At 46.9% G+C, this 22696-nt stretch overlaps 1 protein-coding gene and 1 long non-coding RNA gene across 3 annotated transcripts in view; one reads left to right on the top strand and one right to left on the bottom strand.

Moving 5' to 3' along the window:
• APLP1 (amyloid beta precursor like protein 1) overlaps window positions 1-22696 on the top strand; it is a 51144-nt gene that overhangs the window by 6369 nt on the left and 22079 nt on the right. For both annotated transcript variants that reach the window (XM_083751060.1, XM_083751059.1), the window contains exons 2-12: window positions 1418-1585; window positions 4913-5042; window positions 5429-5541; window positions 8313-8491; window positions 8834-9090; window positions 10771-10901; window positions 11614-11688; window positions 12639-12797; window positions 17716-17844; window positions 17981-18080; window positions 20376-20522. In XM_083751060.1, coding sequence (XP_083607186.1) covers window positions 1418-1585; window positions 4913-5042; window positions 5429-5541; window positions 8313-8491; window positions 8834-9090; window positions 10771-10901; window positions 11614-11688; window positions 12639-12797; window positions 17716-17844; window positions 17981-18080; window positions 20376-20522 — 1588 coding nt within the window. The remainder of the gene's footprint in view (window positions 1-1417; window positions 1586-4912; window positions 5043-5428; window positions 5542-8312; window positions 8492-8833; window positions 9091-10770; window positions 10902-11613; window positions 11689-12638; window positions 12798-17715; window positions 17845-17980; window positions 18081-20375; window positions 20523-22696) is intronic.
• Window positions 7406-10212, bottom strand: LOC310850089. Its single transcript, XR_014567214.1, has 2 exons — window positions 9451-10212; window positions 7406-7648 (listed from the first exon to the last, which is right to left on the bottom strand). It is a non-coding gene; the product is annotated as an uncharacterized lncRNA (long non-coding RNA).

The raw sequence follows: 22696 nt of genomic DNA, 5'->3' as shown, positions 1-22696 counted from the left end.
CAGTTTGTGTTGTAATTCTCGTTTTCCAAGGCAGCACAGAAACTGAAATGCAACCATGCTGAGATAGCTCAGTCAGTAGAGCATGAGACTCTTAATCTCAGAGTCGTGAGTTTGAGCCCCACGTTGGGCAAAAGATTCCTGCATTGCAAGGGGTTGGACTAGATGACCCTCACATCCCTTCCAACTCTACAACTCTAGGATTTTATCCCTCGAAATTCACGCGTCTCTCTGAATTTAGCAATGCACCTCTCCAGCCATGCAATATGTACAAAAATGCATATAGGAGAGTAAAAATATACTATCCTAGCAGAAGTAACATAAACAATGTGTTTTGCTTGCAAACATGAATTAGGCAGAATTGCATAAAACACATATATATTAGGAGGAATCAGCACAAAAAATGTTGACAATTTTCATGGGGACCTTTCAAATTCGCGAACTGATGTGGAAATGTGGAGAACTGAGCGTAATATTAGAAAAAAGGGGGAGGAACTGAAATTAACAGACCTATCTATCCTTAGCCTACAGTTGCTTGTTTAGCTGGGGCCTTGTCTCCCCCTTTCTAGTGCCGCCTTCCGGCTTGCTACCTTGGACACTGTGGTGAATAAGGCCTTGTTTGTGCTTTTGGTCCAGCCGGGCGAAGTTATGAAAACAGCGTTGTTGTCACTAAACCAGGCACACTGGTGCTGCATTGGCCCTCAGAGGCCTGGGCCCCTTAGTGAAAGTGGAGAGGGGCAAGCACGGGACAGAGGAGAATGATAAGGTGGGGGAGCCCCTGCTCGCCCCACACCTTGTGTCTCAAGTGGGTGCCAGCTGTGGAGGCCCAATGAAGCGGCACTGTGAGAAACACTGACTGAGATGGGAGAAAGGGAGGAAACTGGGGGGGGGATGGTGTTTGGACAGAGATGGATGGCAGCCTAGCGAGATTCTAGATGAAGGAATAGAGAAAAGGAGTGGAAGGAAGGTGAGCTGGGAGCGGTGGGGGGCGGCGAGGAAGACAAGGAGGAGGTGGTGGTGCTGCCTGGTGGGAGTGGGCCCAAGATGAGAAACTGCTGAGGGAGGGGCTGGTGATGCAGTATTAATTTCCATCTGGGAGCTGGTCTCCATGGCAACAGAGAAGATCTGGCAACTCCATGGGGAGCGGTTGCCACAGCAACAACATCCCCACGGTTGCTGAGGAGGAGAAGACGGAGAGATGGTGCAAACAAAGATGGGGGGGAGGGAAACAGCAAAAGGGCAGGTAGATGCGAAGATGCGAGGCTTCGTGGGGGGTCATGGGAGTGATGTGGCCGGGGAACACCCTTCCCTGCTAGCTCTGGGAGGTGCCCTGCCAGGAGGAGACTGTTCAACGTGATCCAAACGTGTGTCTGGTGTTTTGCAGAACGTGCCCGTCTTATCACCCTTTTGTGTGTTGCAGGGGATGGGAGCAGCCCTTGGCCCGGCACTCGGGACTCCCCAAGTGGCCATGTTCTGTGGGAAGCTGGTCCTGCATCTCAATGTACAGACAGGGCGTTGGGAGCCTGACGCCTTCGGCACCAACACCTGCTTCCACACCAGTGAGGAGATCCGGAGCTACTGCCAGGAGGTATCAAGCGCTCACCTGCTCCTCTTCCACTCCCAGTGCTTCCTCGAGCCCTCCTTCTCCTTTTTGTCTTGTCCCATCTCCACCTTCCAGTTCTGCTTCAATTCACCCTGAACCATATGCTTAGCCTTGCACAGGAGTCCACACACACACACACACACCATTGTGAATCTAACCTTGGTTGTCTCTGTCTTTGTCATTTCCCAAACTTGGGTCTCCAGCTCTTTTTAGACTACAACTCCCACCATCCCTAGCAGGACAAATGGTCAGGGATGATAGGAACTGCAGTTCAAAAACAGCTGGCGACCCAAGTTTGGGAAGCACTGGTCTACCAGCTCAATCCATTGAAGCCCATTTCTCTATAACTGGGTCCAGAGAAATGACCCAAGGCTATTTGATCTAGTTAGGAACTTGCCTTATATCTGCTGAGACTTTTCGTCCAGCTAGCTTGGTAGCAGCTATCCAGGGTTTCAGGCAGACATATTTCCCATTGCCTGCTAAGTCATAAACGTACACAAAGAACCACACACATGCACCAGGAATAGATTCAACAGTGAAACCAAACAGGTCAGTTACCTGGCTGTCTAGCTACCTGGGCATTCCATGTATACAATGCTAAGCTTATTGGATGACCTATAAACCTATGGAGCAAGAAAACAATAAATGAGCTCACTTCTAGAATGATGTCCCTTTGCCCACTGCCATTCCCTATATGCTGAGGTGCCTGGGGCCATGAGCGCTGAAAGTGATGTTTGTTGGTATCTTTTATGTGCTGTTATCTTTACGTCCCACTTTTCCTCCAAGAGGCTCAAGGTGGCATGCGCGATTTCCCCCTTCCCTCATGTTTTCCTCACAGCAAGCCTGTGAGGTAGGTCAGGCTGAGAGCTGGTCTCTGGCCCAAGTTCTCCCAGTGAGATGAGTGGGATTTGAACCCAATTGTCCAGGTCCTACACTAACAAAACCACACAGGTGCTGGTTGTTGGCATCAGTGGAGACATAAGGACCATCAGAGGTCCCCAGTCCATCTCAAAATGCGTTGATAGACAGCCCCTCAAGTACACAAGCACCCAGAAGCATTGGCACCAGACTTTCTGTTTGTCTGACTCTCACGCACCAAGCTCTGTGCCCTCCTGCTTTGGTTAGGACTTCTCTCTCCAATGCTGAAACAGATGCATCTGGCAAGGTCACTATCAAATACCCCCCTCTTTGTGAATGTTATTGGCAGTGCCACTCCCCCCACCCAAGACAAGCATCTGCACCACTGGCGCATCAGGAAAGTCCAACTACAGTGGTTCCTTGCAAGACAAAAAGAATCCGTTCTGCGAGTCTCTTCGTCTAGCGGTTTTTTTGTCTTGCGAAGCAAGCCCATTGACAGATTAGCGGATTAGCGCTATTAGTGGCTTTTAGCGGCTTATCGGCTTATCAGAAAAGCGGATAAGCGGCTTAGCGGCTTAGAAAATTGGGGGGGAGGGGGAAAAACCCGCAGGAACTCGCAAGACATTTTCGTCTTGCGAAGCAAGCCCATAGGAAATTCATTTTGCTAAGCAACTCCAAAACGGAAAACTCTTTCGTCTAGCGAGTTTTCCGTCTTGCGAGGCATTCGTCTTGCGGGGCACCACTGTACCTGCCATAATAAGGGAGCGTCATCGCTCCTTCCCACTACCCCCAGTTAATCCAGATCATAATAAGCACTCTGTTTGCAGGCGCAGGACGCCTGCATGCTCTCAGTACGGACTTGGACATTCCCAGCCCTACCTGGGGATCAAACCTGGGACGTTCTGCATGCAAGGCAGATGCTCTACCACTGAGCTATGACCCTTCCTCAAAGTTTAAGCTCTCTCAGCTGCCATGAAATCATCAGCTGGCCCTAGCCCAGCCACCCCCTCTCAGCATTCCTGTCTGCAGTATGGGGATAATAACGCCACATCTGCATTTATGCTCAAGTATTCAAAGCGCCTTACGTATGCCGTTGTGTTGTAATAAACGGACCATTAAGTGGCAATTTAAGTCAAAAGGCGCAGATAAATTAGCCCAGCCAAATGATGTAAGGGGGAAGCAAGCCAAAAAAAGGACCCCCATAGCCATCCTTGCCCTGGAAGAAACACTGCAGCTCTATGGCTTTCCCAAGGGTGGTCCTACAGCAAAGAAGAGGAGGCAGATTTCGGAGTTCAAAGTGTTTGCAGAGGGGGGAGAGAGGTGGTCCGTAGGGCTCTATCTAGTCTCCAGCACAACTGTTGTTCAAACAAACCAGAGTTGTGTAATGCCGCCGCGGTAGATTTCCTACCTGCAGTTAACAAAACGTCCTCTGTGCAGATCACAAATAAAAGTTAAACTCACAAATCCACCAGGAGCCATGTGTTTAATGCAAGTAATTTTTTTAAAAAAAAAAAATGGAATATATACCACAGAAATAGTTAAAACCAGCAAGTGAAACAACAATAGCATAAATAACTGTTTTTAAAAGTTCTAAAACTGGAGAGAGAGAAACTGGGGAAATATAAAGGTCTTTGGTTGCTGCTGAAAAGAGCACAATGCAGTGAACAAGTGAGGAAGGCATTCCCTAGCCAGGAGCCACCACTGAAAAGTCACTATCTCCTGTGACCACTGGACTTGCCGCATTTGGCAGCAATATCCAGAAAATGTCTTCTGAAAAGGTTTTTTGAGTCCCGGCAGTTATATACGAGACCCATTGCCAGAAGGATGCCATTTTCCACCTCAGGCACCAAAGTTTATCATGAGCTGGCCATCCCATGGCCCTTCAGGTTCACCCTGCTCTTGTTTGGGAAATGGGATTTTTCTTGTTTGCCCTTGCAACCCACCCACCCACTCCTGTGCCTTGAACATGGAATCTGAGCCCAGAGTACGATCTGAAGGAGCTCTGCTCGTGCCTGGGGCAATTCAGGTTGACACCCTCTCCCCTTCATTGTACAAAAACATGCCAGAGAAGATTTGCAGTTGAAGCTGGCATCAACGCCACCAACAGGGCAGCATCCTCTACCCCACCTGAAGGCGTCAGGGTAGCTTACGGGGTTCAGAACAGGCCACCTAGCATGCACAGATGGCCCTCCCAACACATCACTATTGCTCACTGCTCCTAAGCACCTACCGCTTGAGGCAGCTACCTCCCTCTGCCTCATAGTAGGGCCATCACTGTACTTAGGAACTCCAGCTTTGCCACTCTAAGGCGCTCCTTCAGAGGGAGGAGGAGGAAGTGTATGTATGTGCCATTGTTCTCTGATGCATCGTAAGGATCAAAAGCTCTTGTGTCCCCTCTCCCTGTCTCCCCTTCCCTGCTGTGATTTGTGTGTCTCTTCTATGCACCACCCGCAGGTGTATCCCGAGTTGCAGATCACCAACGCCGTGGAGGGCACCCAGCCTGTCACGATTGACAACTGGTGCAAGAAGGGGAGGCCCAAATGCAAAGGCCACCAGCACATCGTGGTGCCCTATCAGTGTCTGGGTAAGTGCCAGATGAGGAACAGCCGCAGGGAGTTGGCACGAGAGCTGCGCTTGCTGTATTTCGTGTAGACCAGGGCTGGAGAAGCTGTGGCTTTCTAGGTGTGGTTGGACCTCACTTCCCATCATCCCTGGCTAAACTGACAGGGGCTGATGGAAGCTGATCAGCATGGAAAACACCAGAGGTTCCCCATTCCTGGTCTAGACCCTGCAGATCATTGTCTCTCTGCTTGTAAAGCAAGTGCTTTCCTACTGAGCTGCTTCCTACCTCGCAGGGTTGTGGTGAGGATAAAATGGGCCATGCACGCTGCCTCGAACTCTTTCAAGGATGGGTGGGATGAAAAAAAAAGTCATAAATTGTAACGCTGCCTCCTTCTGTCCCTTCTCTAGTAGGTGAATTTGTGAGCGAAGCTCTCCTCGTGCCCGACAAGTGCAAATTCCTGCACCAAGAAAAAATGGATTCGTGCGAGACCTACTTATATTGGCACAGCGTGGCCAAAGAGGTGAGCAGCTGGGAGACCTTAGGGAAGGGAAAGTAGCAGATACTTTAAACCTTTGTTTTTCCAGTTGAGGGTCACATTTCCTCAGGAGCAATCTGCCAGCCTCCCCTTTCCTCTCTCTCTTTTCCCCACTGCTGAGTGGGCTGTCGATGGTTTGTAGAAAACTCCCCCGTCCAAAGCTCTGCCCATTTTAGCATATCCTCCACCTGCCCTCTTTCCCTTTCTCCAGGGACTTGAAAACAAGCCAGGGACTGCAGGTTTCCTATCCCTGCTTTAAGGCAAGCTCTGCTGAAGGTGAAGAGGCTGCCAAGACTCTTTAAAACAGTGTTTTCCCAAACTTGGGTCTGTTGTTGTTGTTTTCGTACTACAATTCCCATCATCCCTGACCACTGATCCTGCTAGCTAGGGATGATGGGAGTTGTAGTCCAAAAACAGCTGGAGGCCCCAGTTTGGGAAACACTGCTTTAAGAGAGAGTTGAGAGAGTGTTTGTGCCACAATTACAGGCTGGTTTTTGATAACCCTCGCCGCTTCCTCCCAAAGTAGGATGCTGGCAATGATAACTTTTAACCTCCCAAGTTTCCTATGAAATGTCCCTGGAGGATGACAGTGATATAATGCAACCTAGGATTAATTTCTGGGCCCAATTCAAAGGGCTGGTTTTGACCTATAAAGCCTTAAACAGCTCAGGACCGCAATACCTTAAGGACCGCCTCTTCCCATATGAAGCTACCAGACCCTGAGATCATCTTCTAAGGCCCTTCTTTGTGTGCCTCCTCCTCAAGAGGTCAGGAGGGTGGCAACATGAGAACGGGCCTTCTCTGCAGTGGCTCCCTGTCTGTGGAATGCTCTCCCCAGGGAAGTCCGCCTGGCGCCTTCACTATACATCTTTAGGCGCCAGGCAAAAACATTCCTTTTCAACCAGGCCTTTGCCTGACCTGACATCCTATACCCTTTTTAAAATGCTGGCTCTTTTCAGGAGGGAGGTTAATCTGGTTTTTGTTTTGATTTTATGTAAGTGATTTTTCATGTGAACCTCCCTGAGACCTTCGGGTATAGGGCTGTAAAGTAAAATAAATAAATATTAATAATAATACTGTACATCATGTCAAGCAAGTCATTTTTACCGCTGACTTTCTTTTTGGGCTGGGGAGCAGAGGAAACATTGAAGTTCCTGCAGAGCTAGGCAGCTGTTGTGTTGTGTGTGAGTGGAGGGGAACACGGAGGGAATGTGGGTGTCTGGGATTGCGAGTCTGCGTGTCAGATAAGTGTTAAAGGGGAGAGTCTGTGTGAACTGGGTGCATTTGTGAATGGGGGACGAGGGAGATAGTAGTCCTGGCCAGGTCTTGATCCTACCCACTACCATGTGGTCCTTGGGCGCAAAAAGGCTGCCCACTCCTGGTAGTGTATAAGTGTGTGTGTGTGGCAATTTCACAATAGCACAGAAAAAAACTATGGAATTTAGCTTCCTTTTTTAAAATAGTGTGGGGTTTTTTGCTGCTTTTTAATTTCAAGTTACAAAACATATCCATACAAGGAATACAGAGCTTAGTAGGCATACAGAAAAGAAAGAAAAAAATAGGAGCTGATGGTTGTAGCTTTATATGTTCCAAGAAAGGCAGCCAAATGAAAGTAGCCATAAGGTTCCGTAAATCAATGGAGGGTGAAAACCCTGTCTGCTTCCCTTAACCAAGTCAATAAAAGGATACTATGTCGTTTAGAAGGTGTGAGTCTTTCTCCCCACCCCAAGGCGGATATTCCTTTTGTGAATTAGTTAATTTGTCCATATGCACAATGTCCAATACTTGTGAAATCCAGGCTTTTAAAGTGTTCCCCTTTTTTTGCAGTCACTAATCTCACTGCAGTTAATAAATGGAGGACGAGGTCTTTATGGGTTATGTTCTTAATCTGAGGAGTAAAATAAGATAGGAGGGCTTCCAAAAAACATAGGTTTCCTTTATAAAAAAAAGTTTTTAGACCTCATGAGTATGAAAATAATGTTGGCACGGTGCAATCAGTGTCTGCCAAAATCTCAGAAACAAGAATGGCTGCTGGATAAGGTTTCTAGCTGAGGGATGAGGTTTCAGGTCCCTGTGTTATTTCTTCTTTGCCCTGCCCCACTCTGGAGTAGCAGAAAGTGGGATAAATTAGGAAAACCAGTTTTAAAGTGTAGAATATATCATGCACAGCGGGAGAAATCGTGTAGATGTGTTTAATTTGCAAAAGGTCTACAAGTTACAGGATTTGTTTGGTATTCCTCGTAACAGAGTTTTGAGATACTTTGATGCAGAATTTTAATTTTCTTTTAAATGTAAAGTTCGCCAACCTCACAGTGAGAATTGGTTGCATTCAAACATAATTGGAAACCATTAATTGGTACTATGACTTTTTATGCTAGTTTACAAACCATGTTCTGTGAAAGCCTGCCAAATAAGAATATCCAAACCACAAACTGGGGGGTGGTTTGCAAACCATGGTTTGTACTAACCACGGTTTGCTGCGGCATCTGAAGTCACAAACCACAGTTAGGGTCATTGTTCTGCCTTAAAAGAGGCTGTTGCCCCATGGTGAGAGGGGTGAAGGTGTGTGTTGAGCAGATGGAAAATGAAAGGAGGCAAGTGGCTGCGAACCATGGCTTACTGTACATCTTGAAGCTCAAACCATAGCGCAGGTTCAAAGCACAATGGCTAGCGCAAATCATGCTTTGGCGTGGTGTCTGAACTGAGCCAATGAGTGACTTAGCAGCATTCTGACATTGTTCATCTCCCATTCCCAGGCCTGCAGCGGTGAGGAGCTGGAGCTTCACAGCTATGGCATGCTGTTGCCCTGTGGGGCAGACCGCTTCCGTGGGGTCGAATATGTGTGTTGCCCTGCACGCCCCACAGCTCTCAGGCTGGAACAAGCCACTGAGGCACCCCAGATCCTTGCCCATCTGAGAGAGGAGGCCCTGCACAGGTGAGCAAACGACCCCAAGCTGCACTTGCCACTCACCCTTTAATGTGGATGGTGTGCTGTATGGGACACTTTGGAGCTTAAGAGGATCCATGTTGGGAAATTGGAATATATTTTCCTCCCCCCCACAAAATAATCAGAATTTATTTTAATTCAGGTTTTTAATTGTGCAAAATTCAAGGCCCTATTTGCTTCCACCCAGGTGACATTCACACTGCTTAAGATGTTCTGCAAGGTGTTCCCCACACAGTTTCCCCCTTGCCAGAAAGACCCCCCCAAAAAATGCACACTCTTCCCTTTAAGTATCTATTGTGCAGACTCCTGACCAGATGGTTGTTTCTTCAGCAACAAGGTTCCGACAGGACGCATCCCAACAGAGGAAGAGAGCCTGGAAATGGAGGAAGAAGGGGACCTGGATGAAGATGAAGAGGTGGAGGAGGACGAGGACGATGAGGAGGAAAGCCCTGGAGATAGTGCCCCTGACCCCGACCCTTTCCCTGCTGCCTGGGATGACTATTTTGTGGAGCCGGGTTACTATGACGACAGCATCACCCAGACTACCATCACGACCACCACGCAGACCACCGAAGAGGATATCAAAGGTAAGCTCTGGAGGACAGGGCAGGGCTAGCGACTGGAGCCGGGATGGTGAAGCTGTGGACCACCAGATGTTGTTGGGCTCCAACTCCCATCAGCCCCTGTGAGTGTGGCCAATAGACGGGGTTGATGGGAGTTGTAGTCCAACAGCATCCAAAGGGCTACAGGTTCCCCACCTGCTCTTCCTCACTTGCCTGTTCACCTCTCTAGAAGTAGTAGGGAGGGAGGTAAAGGAGCTTCATCCTCCTCCATCCTTTCCATCACCTTTCTGGGAGGCCCTGTTGATCTGTCTTATAAAAAGCAAGGATGAGAGAGGCCTACTGAAGATGCTTATCTTAAGAAATGGACCCTGAACCTAGCCGTACTTTGTTTTTCTGAGAGCGGGTAAAGTCAGCACTCCCATTCGGGCCACTTCTGAAGGGCGAAGTTCATGGAATCCCTGCTGCAGATGTTAGCACATGAAAGGAGGGGCGCATGGAGCCAGCAAGCAGCTACAAGGGGTGGTAGGACAAGACGGAAATGCTCAGCTGCTTGTCCTGGTCACGTCTCCTCCTCGTCCTCCTCACAATGGGGCGCCTGTTCTAGAGGCAGCTCGGAACCTGGCTCTCCCTGACACAAAGGGACAGACGCAGTGAGCCAGTGCGTCCCTCAGCCGACACAGCTCGGGGGCGGGGCACAAGGGGGCACGCCCGCCTCAGTCTATGAGGCGCCAAGTGGAGCTGAGAATTCAGCATTTTTTTGCCTTGTACATTTTTTGTAAGAGGTGGGGTTTGATTCAATTCAATGTATTGTTTAGCTTTTCATTCAAATGGATCTCAAAGCGGCTTACAAGCAGTAAGAAACAACAACATGGTAGAACATCACAAAAACAGGCAGCGACCATTTTAGGCATGTCCAATACAGGCACAACCGCGCATGCGCACATCATGCTGAACCTGGAAGTGACCTGAAAAAGTCACAAAAAAGGGCAGAATGGGGCAGGGGCGGAATGAGGTGCTTGCAGGCTTTTTCAACGTTGTTTGAAATATATGTGATTTCCCTTAAATGCACAGTGCCTTGGAACGTAACCCCTTCATAAATTGGGAGTTGTCTGTACAACATAAATCATATAAAATAATCAACAAATACCGTATTTTTTGCTCTATAAGACTCACTTTTTCCCTCCTAAAAAGTAAGGGGAAATGTGTGTGCATCTTATGGAGCGAATGCAGGCTGCACAGCTATCCCAGAAGCCAGAACAGCAAGAGGGATCGCTGTTCTGGCTTCTGGGATTCAGAATATTTTTTTTCTTGTTTTCCTCCTCCAAAAACTAGGTGTGTCTTGTGGTCTGGTGCGTCTTAGAGAGCGATAATACAGTAATATATAAAACAGTGAATATCACAGTGAATATATAAAATCTGTGAAACACTATTAATGAAACATCAACTGAAAAATAAGGGGGGTGGGCCTGTTATGCCATGTGAGGCTATATTACAGCCTTTGACAACATGGCATCCTCCAGAGGTTATTAGACTATGACTCCCATCACGCTAGGGCTGATGGGAGCTGGAGTTCTAGAAGGTTGGAGAAGGTTGTGTATTGATGCCTTGCCTGAGTGGGGAGCCCCCTGTCCTGCGGGGAATGTTTCGTGTGGGTGGGAGGGCCGAGGCATGCTGCCTTGTGTAACACACTTCCTGTGTTTCCAGTGGCCCCCACCCCTCGCCCCACCGACGGAGTGGACGTTTATTTCGAAATGCCCGGAGATGGGAACGAACACGCCAACTTCCTGCGTGCCAAGATGGACTTGGAGGAACGGCGCATGAGACAGATCAATGAGGTGATTGGGGGGTGCAGCTCTAGAGTAACTGTCACCCCAATTGAGGGGTGTCCTTGGTGAAACACACTTCCCTTTGCTTAAATTGTGAACGTCTTCAATGCATCGGTAGCCTGTTTCACAATTTAGAAGGCACAATTTGTCCTCGTCGCATAGGATGATAAATTTGCATGTGCGGATTTGATCACAATCGCTCAGAGGCACATCTTGCTGAATAGGCTTTGATGTTGTAAATTTTCCCCATGAATAAGACAAACCAAGTGTTAACACAATGCCTGTCATGTAGGCCAGCTTTACGAGTGAAGATGAGCTGATTGTTTTGTTTTGGCTGCTGAGCGGATTGGAGAGAGTCTGTGGCAGGGGCTCCAAACAGTCACCTGGGACACCTGCCCATAATCCCATCTCTAAATGTAGAATTTACTCTATACCAGGGATGTCCAACTGGTCGATCCCTATCTACCGGTTGATCGCGGAATGTCCCTGGTCGATCCCGGTCCCTGAGTGCCCCCCCCAAAAAAACTTATTGGAAGTTGGACGTTCCTGCTCTATACAAAACAGCAATATCCAGTATATAAAATGCATGCCTGAGAAGCGATACTGGAGAGGGAGGGTGAAAGGAAACTGCATCATGGGGCCAGGCTTTGTGCCAGGAAGAGATGTGGGCCTTTTTGTGGGAGCATCATCCGCACCTTATTGCTTCGTTTCAATTCAACAGGTGATGAAGGAGTGGGCTGAGGCAGACAACCAAGCAAAAAACCTGCCCAAGACGGATCGTCAGGCACTCAATGAGGTGAGGACTAGAGAAGGATTGTATTGAGATCAGCTCTGGAGACGCTTTGCCAGTAAAATCAAATCACGTTAGTAAGGACCTTTTCAATGATGGCCCCACAGCTGTGGAACACTTTACTTACCAAAGTGTGAATGGAGCTTTTGATTGAGACTTTTTAATGGACTTTTTTTATAAAAAAAAAACCCACCTATTCCAGCTTACTTTTTCCTAGGTGTTTTTATTTAATGATGGTGCTGGTTTGGAAATAGTTTTACATCTTGGACAGATTGTTTCTATGCTTTTAAATGCTTTGGGGGGACTATTTTTCATGCCAGCATTAAAAATGTCAGCTGCGCTGGGAATTTGTTGGAAGAGTAGCATACAAATTCCCAAAATAAATTAAAACACCTTTAAAATAACACATTTTTAAGTTTCTTTCGTTGCTACTTTTGGCTCCTTTTGTAATTTTTCCATTTTTGAATGCTGGCTTTGGAATGTCTATATTTTTTTTATTTTGAAATGGCGTCATTTATCTCCCCCATTCCCAAACTGCTATTTTGTGGGGGAAAGCATATGAATTAACTTCATGTTTTGTCTGTGTAGATGTATTTACTGGGGCCGTCATCAGTTCAACCCCTCCTATAACATCTCCAAAAACCCCACACTAACCCGTGGGGAATCTTTTTTGCTTCTCCCCCCACCCCATGCGCCAATTTTGACAGGTGGGCATAGCTACCCGCACGTCAGTCGCATCACACAATTGTTATTTCACATGATTGACAGGCAGCGTGCTCCTCCCACCCTCCCAAAACTCAACATCAGGTGTTAAAGGGGGCATCTGGGAGTGCTTGCACATCTGCTTAACTTCAGCTGTGCTGTGCAGCACCAGATGCTCCCAGACCATCACCCTTTGGTCCCAGCAGATACATTTAACTTCATGACCCTCTCGCCTTCTCTCTTGGCTGACCCAGCACTTCCAGTCCATCCTTCAGACGCTGGAGGAGCAGGTGTCTCGAGAGCGACAGCGGCTGGTCGAGACTCATTTGGCCCGTGTGGTGGCCCTGCTCAATGATAACCGACGGGCGGCACTAGAGAGCTACCTGACTGCTGTGCAGACTGATAATCCCCAGGTAAGGAAAAGCATATAGAGGAGGGAGGAGATGAGTTGGGTGGGAAGCTGCTCAGGGATGATGTTCTTTACCTTTACCTGTACTTTTACCTGGTTGGATGCCATTGCCTCCCTCAAATGGCACCACTCTTTGGGCTTTTTGCGTCTTTTTGGTTTTGTTAAATTAGTTTTTGTTTTGTTTTTTCATTTTCATTATTTTATTTATATTTTATACATTTATTTACATTTTATACATTATTTTTTATAAAAAATACTTTTTTTTACAAAGTCATAATCATAAATAAATAAGAAAAAAAATGTGCACCCCACCACCGAGGCCATTCCATTGTAACTATCCAACCTCCCAGAATGTCAACACCTCTTGCGATGGTTTGACCCCTTTCCGTTTTAACAGTACAAATTCTACAAACACCCTCCGTATCTCCTCAAAATAATTTTTCCTGTGTATTCCCCATCTTACCTTAATGGCACATTTTAATTTATCATTAATAGTATACCCCACACCTCTTTATACCATTCTTCCATTTTATATTCTGCTTGCCCCTTGCACTTCCTGGCTATAATAATTTGTGCAGCTGTCAATGAATTTGTGAGCAAGTCCTTCATAGCCTGTGAACCTTCCACTGTTAAATTAGTTTTTAAAAATAAGATAATTGTTGCTTTCGTTTGTAAGCCACTTTAAGCAGCTCCCTTTTGTAGGGGAAAGTATGAGGGGTTTTTTAAAAAAAAAATATATGCATTAACTTATCCTTTTCTAGTTCAAACTCTTTCTTCTCCCCATTGTTATCACCCTCTCTGTTAAAGATCTTTTTGTTTCTCCTTGGAGACCTTATTACCCAGACGCCCTTGCGCTCTGCACTGACTATAAATCTGGGCATATTAATATACAGGACACATTTGTCCAGCACGTGCCCAATCTCATGTAGATTCACATGAATGCTTCACATTGCACATGGATGTGCCACTCCATGTATGTGTGCATTTAAATGTAACTGACTGCACATGACATGCTTACATGGGTAAATGCTTTACACCCATCACCTGTAAGAATCAAGCTTTATAATTCAAGTTATTTGTGTGCTTGGACTCTGTGAACTCCAGTGTGGAATCTGGCACTGGGGAAGAATCCTGCACATACACAGAGCAGCAAAGTGGCTAAAGTATTAGGCAGCAATCTTAGACATATTTTAAAAGAGAGTAAGCTCTATTGAACGCTTTGGGACTTAACATCAAGCAAACATGGCTAGAATTTCTCTGTTCAGCCCAGGACATCAAGTTCAACTCTCCACACAGCCATAAATCTCACTGGATGGCTTTGAGTCTTTATTCATTGTGTCTCAGCCTAAGCTCTACTTCACAGGGTTGTTGTGAGAAGAACATGGGGAAAGGGGACCGTGTTTGCTGCCCTGAGCTCCTTGGAGCAAGGGCTGAGCAAAAAATGAAATGAAAGATGTGGGTTCAGGTCAGTTTCTGGTAGAACTCCTGAGAATCTCTGATTTTGAGCAAGAAAGCATTTTTCCCCCTACCCAGCAAAGGCTGAGAATATGAGTTTTTGAAACCCGTATGGGCAATGCAAAGTTAAATTTCTGAAACCAGAATTCCAGTGAGCTAAAAGCCATGGCTGTTTGCTACATGACTTTTGGACTTCCTGTAATCAAAAAATAAGCAAAAGGGAGGAAGGTACAAGAGATCGCCCCTCTCTACTGCCTTTATCTTTCTGTTGTCTTTCATTGCAAGCTCCTTTCCTGTTTATCTCCTTTGTCTCCTCTGTGCTTTCTGCTGCTCCTTATGCCTGGTACAGCCTCTTCCCTGTTATTCATCAAGCTGTTTCAGGGCCAGCTTAACTGAAGGCAAACGTAGTGGCAGCCTGGGGTGCTGGGAGACCAGGGGTGTCTTCCTCAGCAGCCCCCAAGAGAAAAAAAATCTCTGCTAACCTGCAGTTTTGGGGAGGCAGCGCAGAGGCAGCTTAACCACTCCTTGGCATGGCTGATATCCCTTTGTTCCAGAAAAGAGGATCAGGGGCCTTTTCCTGCCTATTCCAGGGCACATTTGCAAAGACATTAAAGATTAGAGTAAGGAAACAATTTCCTGTTCAGATTTTGATCACCTGATGTGCTGAGCAGCAGAGCAAGAGCGCTGAGGCAGGATTAGAACTCATGACAAACTTTGGGACAGCATGGAGGGCAGGCTGAGAACGGACGGAGGCTGGCAGGATGTACTGAACCAGAATATGCTGCCCTAGATGGTACTGTTACCTTCCCTGTCCTGGACTCCTTGGAAAGGAAGGGCAGGATATAAATCCAATTAATAATAATGATAATGGCAATAATTGTCCAGAGCGCCAAGCCCTCTGGTCAGAGGACTGTGTCGCTCCCGTGGCCTCCGCAACAGGCCTCTAGTTGTGAATGGAGAACAGTAGCAAGCACGTTGTCGAGTGTCATGAATGCACAATAAAGCAACTGTTTGTTTATTGCATTTGCTCCACGGGGAAAGAGATGGAAATGAAGGTTGATCTGGAAGGATAACAGACAAGCAAACCCTGCCTGAACATTTTGAGAGGGCGGGTGAGGGGGGTTAGAACGGTTAGCCTGGAATAACCTCCGGAGCGTGCAGGTGCCGAGAAGAGAAAGATGCTCGTCCCTGTCATCCTGTGTCTTGTAATATGAACAGTGCGAGGCGAATGTGTTCCAAGCAATACAGATCAAAGCCATGCAAAGTGAAGGGCTGGGTATTGTGCGCCTCCTTTCGGTGCTTGGAAATGGACAGGATACAAGCAGGAAGGGGAAGCAGGACGCAGAAAAGTTGCGCGGAAGCTGTCGCAGAACTGTCAGGTTGGAAGGGACCACGAGGGCTGTCTGGTCCATGATTATTATTATTATTATTATTTATTTATTTATTTATTTATTTATACCCCACCCATCTGGCTGGGTTTCCCCAGCCACTCTGGGCGGCTTCCAACAGAACACTAAAATACAATAACCTATTAAACATTAAAAGCTTCCCTAAACAGGGCTGCCTTCAAACCCCCCTGCAATGCAGAATATCTTTTGCCCAACGCAGGGCTCAAACCCCCGACCACGGGCTTAAGACTCTCCTGCTCTGCCGACTCAGCTATCCTGCCTGGTGACGTTAAAGATGTTGCTGATAGCATGCTTGGAAGTGGACACATCTAACATCAGAAGGCGATCCGGCTGAATCAGGCCAATAGCTCATCTAGTCTTGCATCCTGTTCCCATGTATCTATGGAAACCCTGCACATGAGCAGAGCATTCTGCCTCTGACAGTGGAGACCAAACATAGCAATCGTGGCTGATGGAATATGTGCAGCTTGCGGACTTGTTGTTGTTTAGTCGTTTAGTTGTGTCCGACTCTTCATGACCCCATGGACCAGAGCACGCCAGGCACTCCTATCTTCCACTGCCTCTCAAAGTTTGGTCAAACTCATGTTAGTAGCTTCGAGAACACTGTCCAACCATCTCGTCCTCTGTCTCCCCTTCTCCTTGTGCCCTCAATCTTTCCCAGGGTCTTTTCCAAGGAGTCTTCTCATGAGGTGGCCAAAGTATTGGAGCCTCAGCTTCAGGATCTGTCCTTCCAGTGAGCACTCAGGGCTGATTTCCTTCAGAATAGATAGGTTTGATCTTCTTGCAGTCCATGGGACTCTCAAGAGGCTCCTCCAGCACCATAATTCAAAAGCATCAATTGTTGGGTGATCAGCCTTCTTTATGGTCCAGCTCTCACTTCCATTCATCACTACTGGGAAAACCATAGCTTTAACTATACGGACCTTTGTTGGCAAGGTGATGTCTCTGCTTTTTAAGATGCTGTCAAAAGGGCTGGCTCCGGAGAGGGGCTGCTTAAAATGGCGCTCAGCCAACTGCGGCTCAACAAAGCCCGGCCCCCTTCCTCCTCTAGGCAGGGCAGGGAAAAGCCAGGAGGAGGGAGGGAGGATGTGCCGCCACAGTGGGGGGGGGGAATGGTGCAGCCTAAATGATCAGAATCCCCACGCCGATCCATGCGCCAATTCCTGGAGCGTCCACAGCCTGAATCCAGAAGGCAATTGGGCCGGCTCCGGCTCCTGGGCCTTAGTTTGCCTACCCATGTTCTACCTCAATAATGCCCACACTGGCTGGCAGTGGCTCTATAAGATTTGAGGCAGAGATTTTTTCCCCAGCCCTACATGGAGATGCTGGGGATTGAATTTGGGACCTTTTGTGGTTTTCTATTGGGAATAGTACCAGGAAGTCTAAAGGAAGAAGACAAGACATTATATTTGGATGCAACAGTAGCCGCAAGGCTATTGATTGCGAAAAATTGGAAAAGTGGTATTATACCGACAAAAATAGAGTGGCTTGCCAAATTATTGGAGTACTACAATATATCCAAAACAATGGGAGAAATTGGAAGGATCTCAAAAGAGAAGATAGGCAGGGATTGGAGGGGGTTTAAAGGATACTTGCAAAACCATATCGAAAAATCAGAACTCCTATTAGAATAAACAAGTTCCGTTTTATATACTGAAATACTAACTAAGATGGATAACAATGTGTAATAGAAAAAGAAGCATGAAATTAGGTTAAAGGTGTGGAAAGAAAGTAATAGAAGTGGAAAGAAATTGCAATTGAGTAGATTGGAAGTCTAACACAAAGGTGGGGTGAGGGGTGGTGGATGGTGATGGGGAAAGGAATTGTTTGTGGGATTGAGTTTAGGTATGTTTGAACATTTTTAAGGATTGTATGAAATGTATGTTTGTATATTCGCAATATGTGTGTATTAATGCTGAAATATTTTAACAATAAAAACTTTTTTTAAAAAAAAGAAAATAACTTGGGACCTTCTGCCTGCAAGGTTCTACCTCTGAGCTACACCTGCACCTGCCTAACTTGTTTTGTTTTTTCTTTTGTCCCCTCCCTTTGACCCAGCCGGACCGCGTCCTGTTAGCCCTGAAGAGATACGTGCGTGCAGAACAGAAGGACCAGCGCCACACCCTCCGACATTACCAGCACGTGGCAGCTGCTGATCCGGAGAAGGCTGAGCAAATGAAGTTCCAGGTCTGGTTTCCATCCTTCCTCTTCTTCTTTCTCTTCCTACCCACCCGCCCTCCAGGTGCCCCTGTCTGGGGTCCCTGCACTCACACCTTCTTGGAGGAGGGGAGCAATAATAAACCTGGGCTGCTGTCGTCTCCAGGTCTATACCCACCTGCATGTCATTGAAGAACGGATGAACCAGAGTCTGGCACTGCTCTACAAGAACCCTCAGCTTGCCCAAGAGCTTCGAGGAGACATTGGTAGGTCTAGATGAGATGGACCCAAAGGCCTGACCTGGTAGGAGAGGGTTTCCTAGAGATTGCCTTCAGGGGGATGTTGTGGAGCTCCTCCTCTCCTTATCCCAGCTGCCCATATCGTAAGATCTTTAGATGAGGCGCTTATGCCCAGCCAGCTGTCCTATGAAGTTCAGACCCTTCTTTCTGATGGCACCATATCTGATGGAGATGAAGGGCCATGGCTCAGCGGTAGGGCATCTGCTTTGCACCCAGAAGGTCCCAGGTTCAGCCCCCTGACATCTGCAGGCAAATGCTTCATCTCTGAAATGCTGCAAAAACACTGCCTGTCAGTGTCAGGCTTCAGGGACTCGTCTTCTCCCCCCCCCTTTGGCAGTAGATAAGTAGAACAAGCGAAAGGAGTCACTTACCAGTTAGAGATTTTAATGAGCACAGCGAGAGAACAAAGAATCCATTCCTAGGAATGAAGGTGCTCCCAATTAAGGGTTCCACCCGCTTCCCCCCTAGTCACCCACATCAGTTCCGCGTCTTGCAACCTCATATTGTAACCACTGTGCTTTCTGTTCTGCCACCTTCTCTGCTCTCCTTGACCTTGGGCTGAGCGGATGGACGCTTTCCAGCGAGAGCAAGTCTGTTAACTCTCTCCCAGTTCTTCTTCTCCTAGCTGTTCACCACCCAGTTTTTCCCAGCTTCTGTCCTCTGAACTATGTCCCTCTGCAAACCACTGTTCCAAATCTATACTGTCCCACTGCTCCTGGGAAGATTCAGGGTCCTGATCAGGGGCGGGGGAGGCTCCCACCATTATTCCTCAGTGCAGCTCTCCTCAGCACGGTCCCTGACAATCAGTTGGCAATACTGAACTCAATGGACTCAGGAAAAGGCAATTTCCCATGTGCCTATTTTGGAGAAGGGCCAAATCCCCATAGAAGAAGATCTGCATTGCGTGTGGAAGGTCCCAGGGTCGGGCCTTATGTCTCCGGGTAGAGCAGGCAATGTCCTCAGTCCAAAACCCTCAGGAGCTGCTTCCAGTTAGCAGAGACAATATTGAATTAGCTGGCCTAATAGTCCAACTCAGTTTAAGGCAGCTGTCTTTATAGTCTTAATGCCCTCACTTAAAGGGTAAAAACTGCCAGCAGTGTTATAATCATTTCTATGTCAGATCAAAACTCCTTCATTTGCCTGGGCTGTTCCAAAAAGTCCCAAGTTTTAGGAATTTTATTAGTAGGCAGCCTGTTCTGCTTGCTTGTTTAAACCTTTATCTTTGGTTGTTATGTATGCTGATGTGCTTCTTAATTATACGGCATTCATTTTTATTTAGACAGTGGTGCCCTGCAAGACGAACGCCTCGCAAGACGAAAAACCCGCTAGATGAAAGGGTTTTCCGTTTTGGAGGCGCTTCGCAAAACGAATTTCCCTATGGGCTTGCTTCGCAAGAAGAAAGCCCATAGAGAAATCTCTGGGGACCTCTTTTAAATGCTAGCGGTGGGGAGCAAAGCCTTTCCCCCCCCCCCCCTCCGGCCTTCAGAAGAGGTCCAGGAAGGCCGGCGGGGGCCGAAAGGCTTTGCTCCCCACCGCCAGCATTTTAAAAACAGTCCGGGATAGCAGGGAAGCGCTTCCCGCTATCCCGGATGGCTTTTGAAGGCAGGCGGGGGGGAGCAAAGACTTTTGCCCCCCGCCCGACTTCCCGGGAGAGCGGAGAAACGCAGCGCGTTTCTCCGCTGTCCCGGAGGGCTTTTGAAAAAGGGCGGGAAGGCAGCGCTGCGTTTCTCCGCTCTCCCGGGAAGGCAGGCGGGGGGGAAGCAAAGACTTTCGCCCCCCGCCAGCCTTCAGAAGAGGTCGGGGGACAGACTGTCCCCGGACCTGGTCTGAAGCCGGTTTCCATAGGAACGCATTAATTGATTTTTAATGCATTCCTATGGGAAACCGTGCTTCGCAAGACGAAAAACTCGCAAGACGAAAAGACTTGCGGAACGAATTAATTTCGTCTTGCGAGGCACCACTGTATTTGCTTTTGTATACCATCCTGGTGTCTCTGTAGATGAAGGGTGGTCTAAATGCATTTTTTTTTAAAGAAGGGAAATTCTGCAAAATGCTGAATGTCCTCTTTGAGTGAGGGGTTAGATTTGCCAAGCAAGCACAGAGAGGATCCCATAAGGATGGCTGATAATAATGATGATGATGATGATGATGATGATGTTTGGGGGAAACGGTTGCAGCACACGTAATTGTGGGAGGGTAGGAGTGGAGTCGGCTGATGTTCAGGGCAACTCTCTGACCCCTTTCTCTGTAATGCTCTCCTAGAGGAGCTGCTGCGCTCAGAACGGGTGACCACCAACGACCTGCTCACCACCTCCATCTCAGAGACACGCACCACTGAGGAATTCCTGCCCATGGACAGTAGCGAGGACTTGGTTTCTGAGAGCCATTCATACCCACGTGACGGAGAAGGTGAGTTCAGGATGCCTTTGAAAGAGACGGTGCTTTGCTTAGCTAAGGTGACCAGCACACCCCTCAAATCATGACTGTCCCTGGAGCATCATAGTGGCCCAGTACAAAAGGAGCCAGTTCACAGGAGATCTTGTTTTTATTTTAAAATATGTTTAGGCTACTTACTATTCGAAGAATTGCAAAACAGTTCACACCATAAAGATATGCATTCATAACATTTGGGGGGGGGGTGATACAGGCATATAGGATTGAAGAATCCAGCATGAATCATCAGGAACTGCCTGAACGATGGGCAGGGATGGAGGAGAAACTTGGTTCTGTTTGAGTTTTAATGTGAACCTGCCCAATTTGGATTTTTCAAAACATAGCTTTCCTTAGAAATTCTCACTTCTAATTTTGTCACTTCTAATTCGGCTTGTTTGTTTCCTCTTGTGAGTGAAATCGGTAGGACTTGCTTTTTGGTACATAGATATTTGGGGAAGACATATCCGCTGGGGAAACTAAGGTGCTTCTAGGCTGTCGCTATTTGCAGGTGTGATTCAGTCACTTGCGAACAAATTCAGGTTGTATGATAATAGTTGATTAGGAAGCCTCAATCTTGCTTCTCCCCCCCAAAAAGCCAGACTTCTTGCAGTAAGGAAAGTGACAGTGAAATGCACCTGGAATTGTGGGTTGCTAATTGCTTTATGCAATGTCATCTAACCTCCCTGCGATCCAATCAGAACAAATATTCAGTAGACAGCATCTAATCTCTCCAGAAAGAAATTGCAATGGTTTCTCAATAAAGACTTTTCTAGATCCGGCTCTGTTGACACCAGGACTAGATTTCTTGGCTCTGTTTTCAATTTAGCCAAATTCTCACTTAATTTTGTATTATATTTTAAGTTGCTTTGATTTTCGTTCCTTTCTTAAAAAAAATAAAAACCACAACTATAAAGTGCAATAAACCAATCATCACGAGTGCACGAAAAGCAGGCTGTCTGGAGAGGCATACAGGTTTGAAAATAAGAGCGATAGAGATGAACCCAGCAAAAAGAATCCAGCCACAGAGAAGAGAAATAATGAGAGAAGCCACCAAAGCAAACAGCAGCAGTCTGGAGACAGAAAAGAACAGATATAGACACATTCCAGATGTAAAAATGGCTGGCTTGGTGACTGATTGTATCCGAGGATCAAAGGATAATGAGGAGTGCCGAGATTGCATGCTTGGGCAGAAGGATGGAGGGTGAGATGATCAAAGTCCACAGAGATGCAGACTGTGAAAGAAACGAAGAAAGAAAATATCTTAAATTTGATGGGGAAGGGCCATAGTTCCCTGGCGTGTCTGGTTAAAAAGGATCTAAGAGCCGATGGTGGGACAGACCTTTGCTGGAGACATTGGAGAGCCACTCAGACAAGGCTGAGATAGATGAATAAATATTCTGACATGGATGAAAGCAGTTTCCTATGGGCTATTCTTAACCTTTATAAAACTCAAGTTTTAGACCTGGAACTCATGCCCCATATGAATGGGTTGAGTGATACAGCCGAGTGAGAGACTTGTGGATGGGTTCTCGCTCATTATTTGACTCTTTTTGCAATTTGACTCTATGGTTCAGTGCTCTCTTTCCATCATCTGACGCATTATGGTCAGTTTTGCTTCTATGTTGATAATGACCATAATGGTTGAAATTCCATTTATCTCCCATTTTAAGGAGATCCGAAAAGATCTCTCCAAACAGGGCAAATGGGCATTAAAGCAGCTCATGCAATTCAACGCAAGCAAGTGCAAAGCTTTGCACTTTGGGGGTAAATGCTGCATCTTCACGTCTATGTTTATGGGGTCTGAACTAGCTAGCGGTGACTGGCCAAGAAGGAGGTCTTGGGATTATTATGGTGGATAGCTCAATGAAAATGTCTATCCAGTCTGCAGCAGCTGTGAAAAATGTGAATTCCGTTTTGGTGGCCATTAAGAATATAAATTAGGAAAGGAATCGAAAAGCAAAACTGCCAATATAATAATGTCATCGTAAAAAATCTATGGTGCGACCACATTTGGAATACTGTGTGCCGTTCTCGTTACCGTGCCTGAATACAATACAATATTGTAGAGCTGTAAAACATTGAAGAAAAGGCAATTAAAAATGATCAAGGGGCTGGAGCAACACTCCTTTGAGAAAAGGTTACAGTGTTAG

This window comes from Podarcis gaigeae (assembly GCF_964106915.1).
Source record: "Podarcis gaigeae genome assembly, chromosome: 8".
NCBI lineage: Eukaryota > Metazoa > Chordata > Lepidosauria > Squamata > Lacertidae > Podarcis > Podarcis gaigeae.
This window is presented reverse-complemented; position numbering and strand designations above follow the sequence as displayed.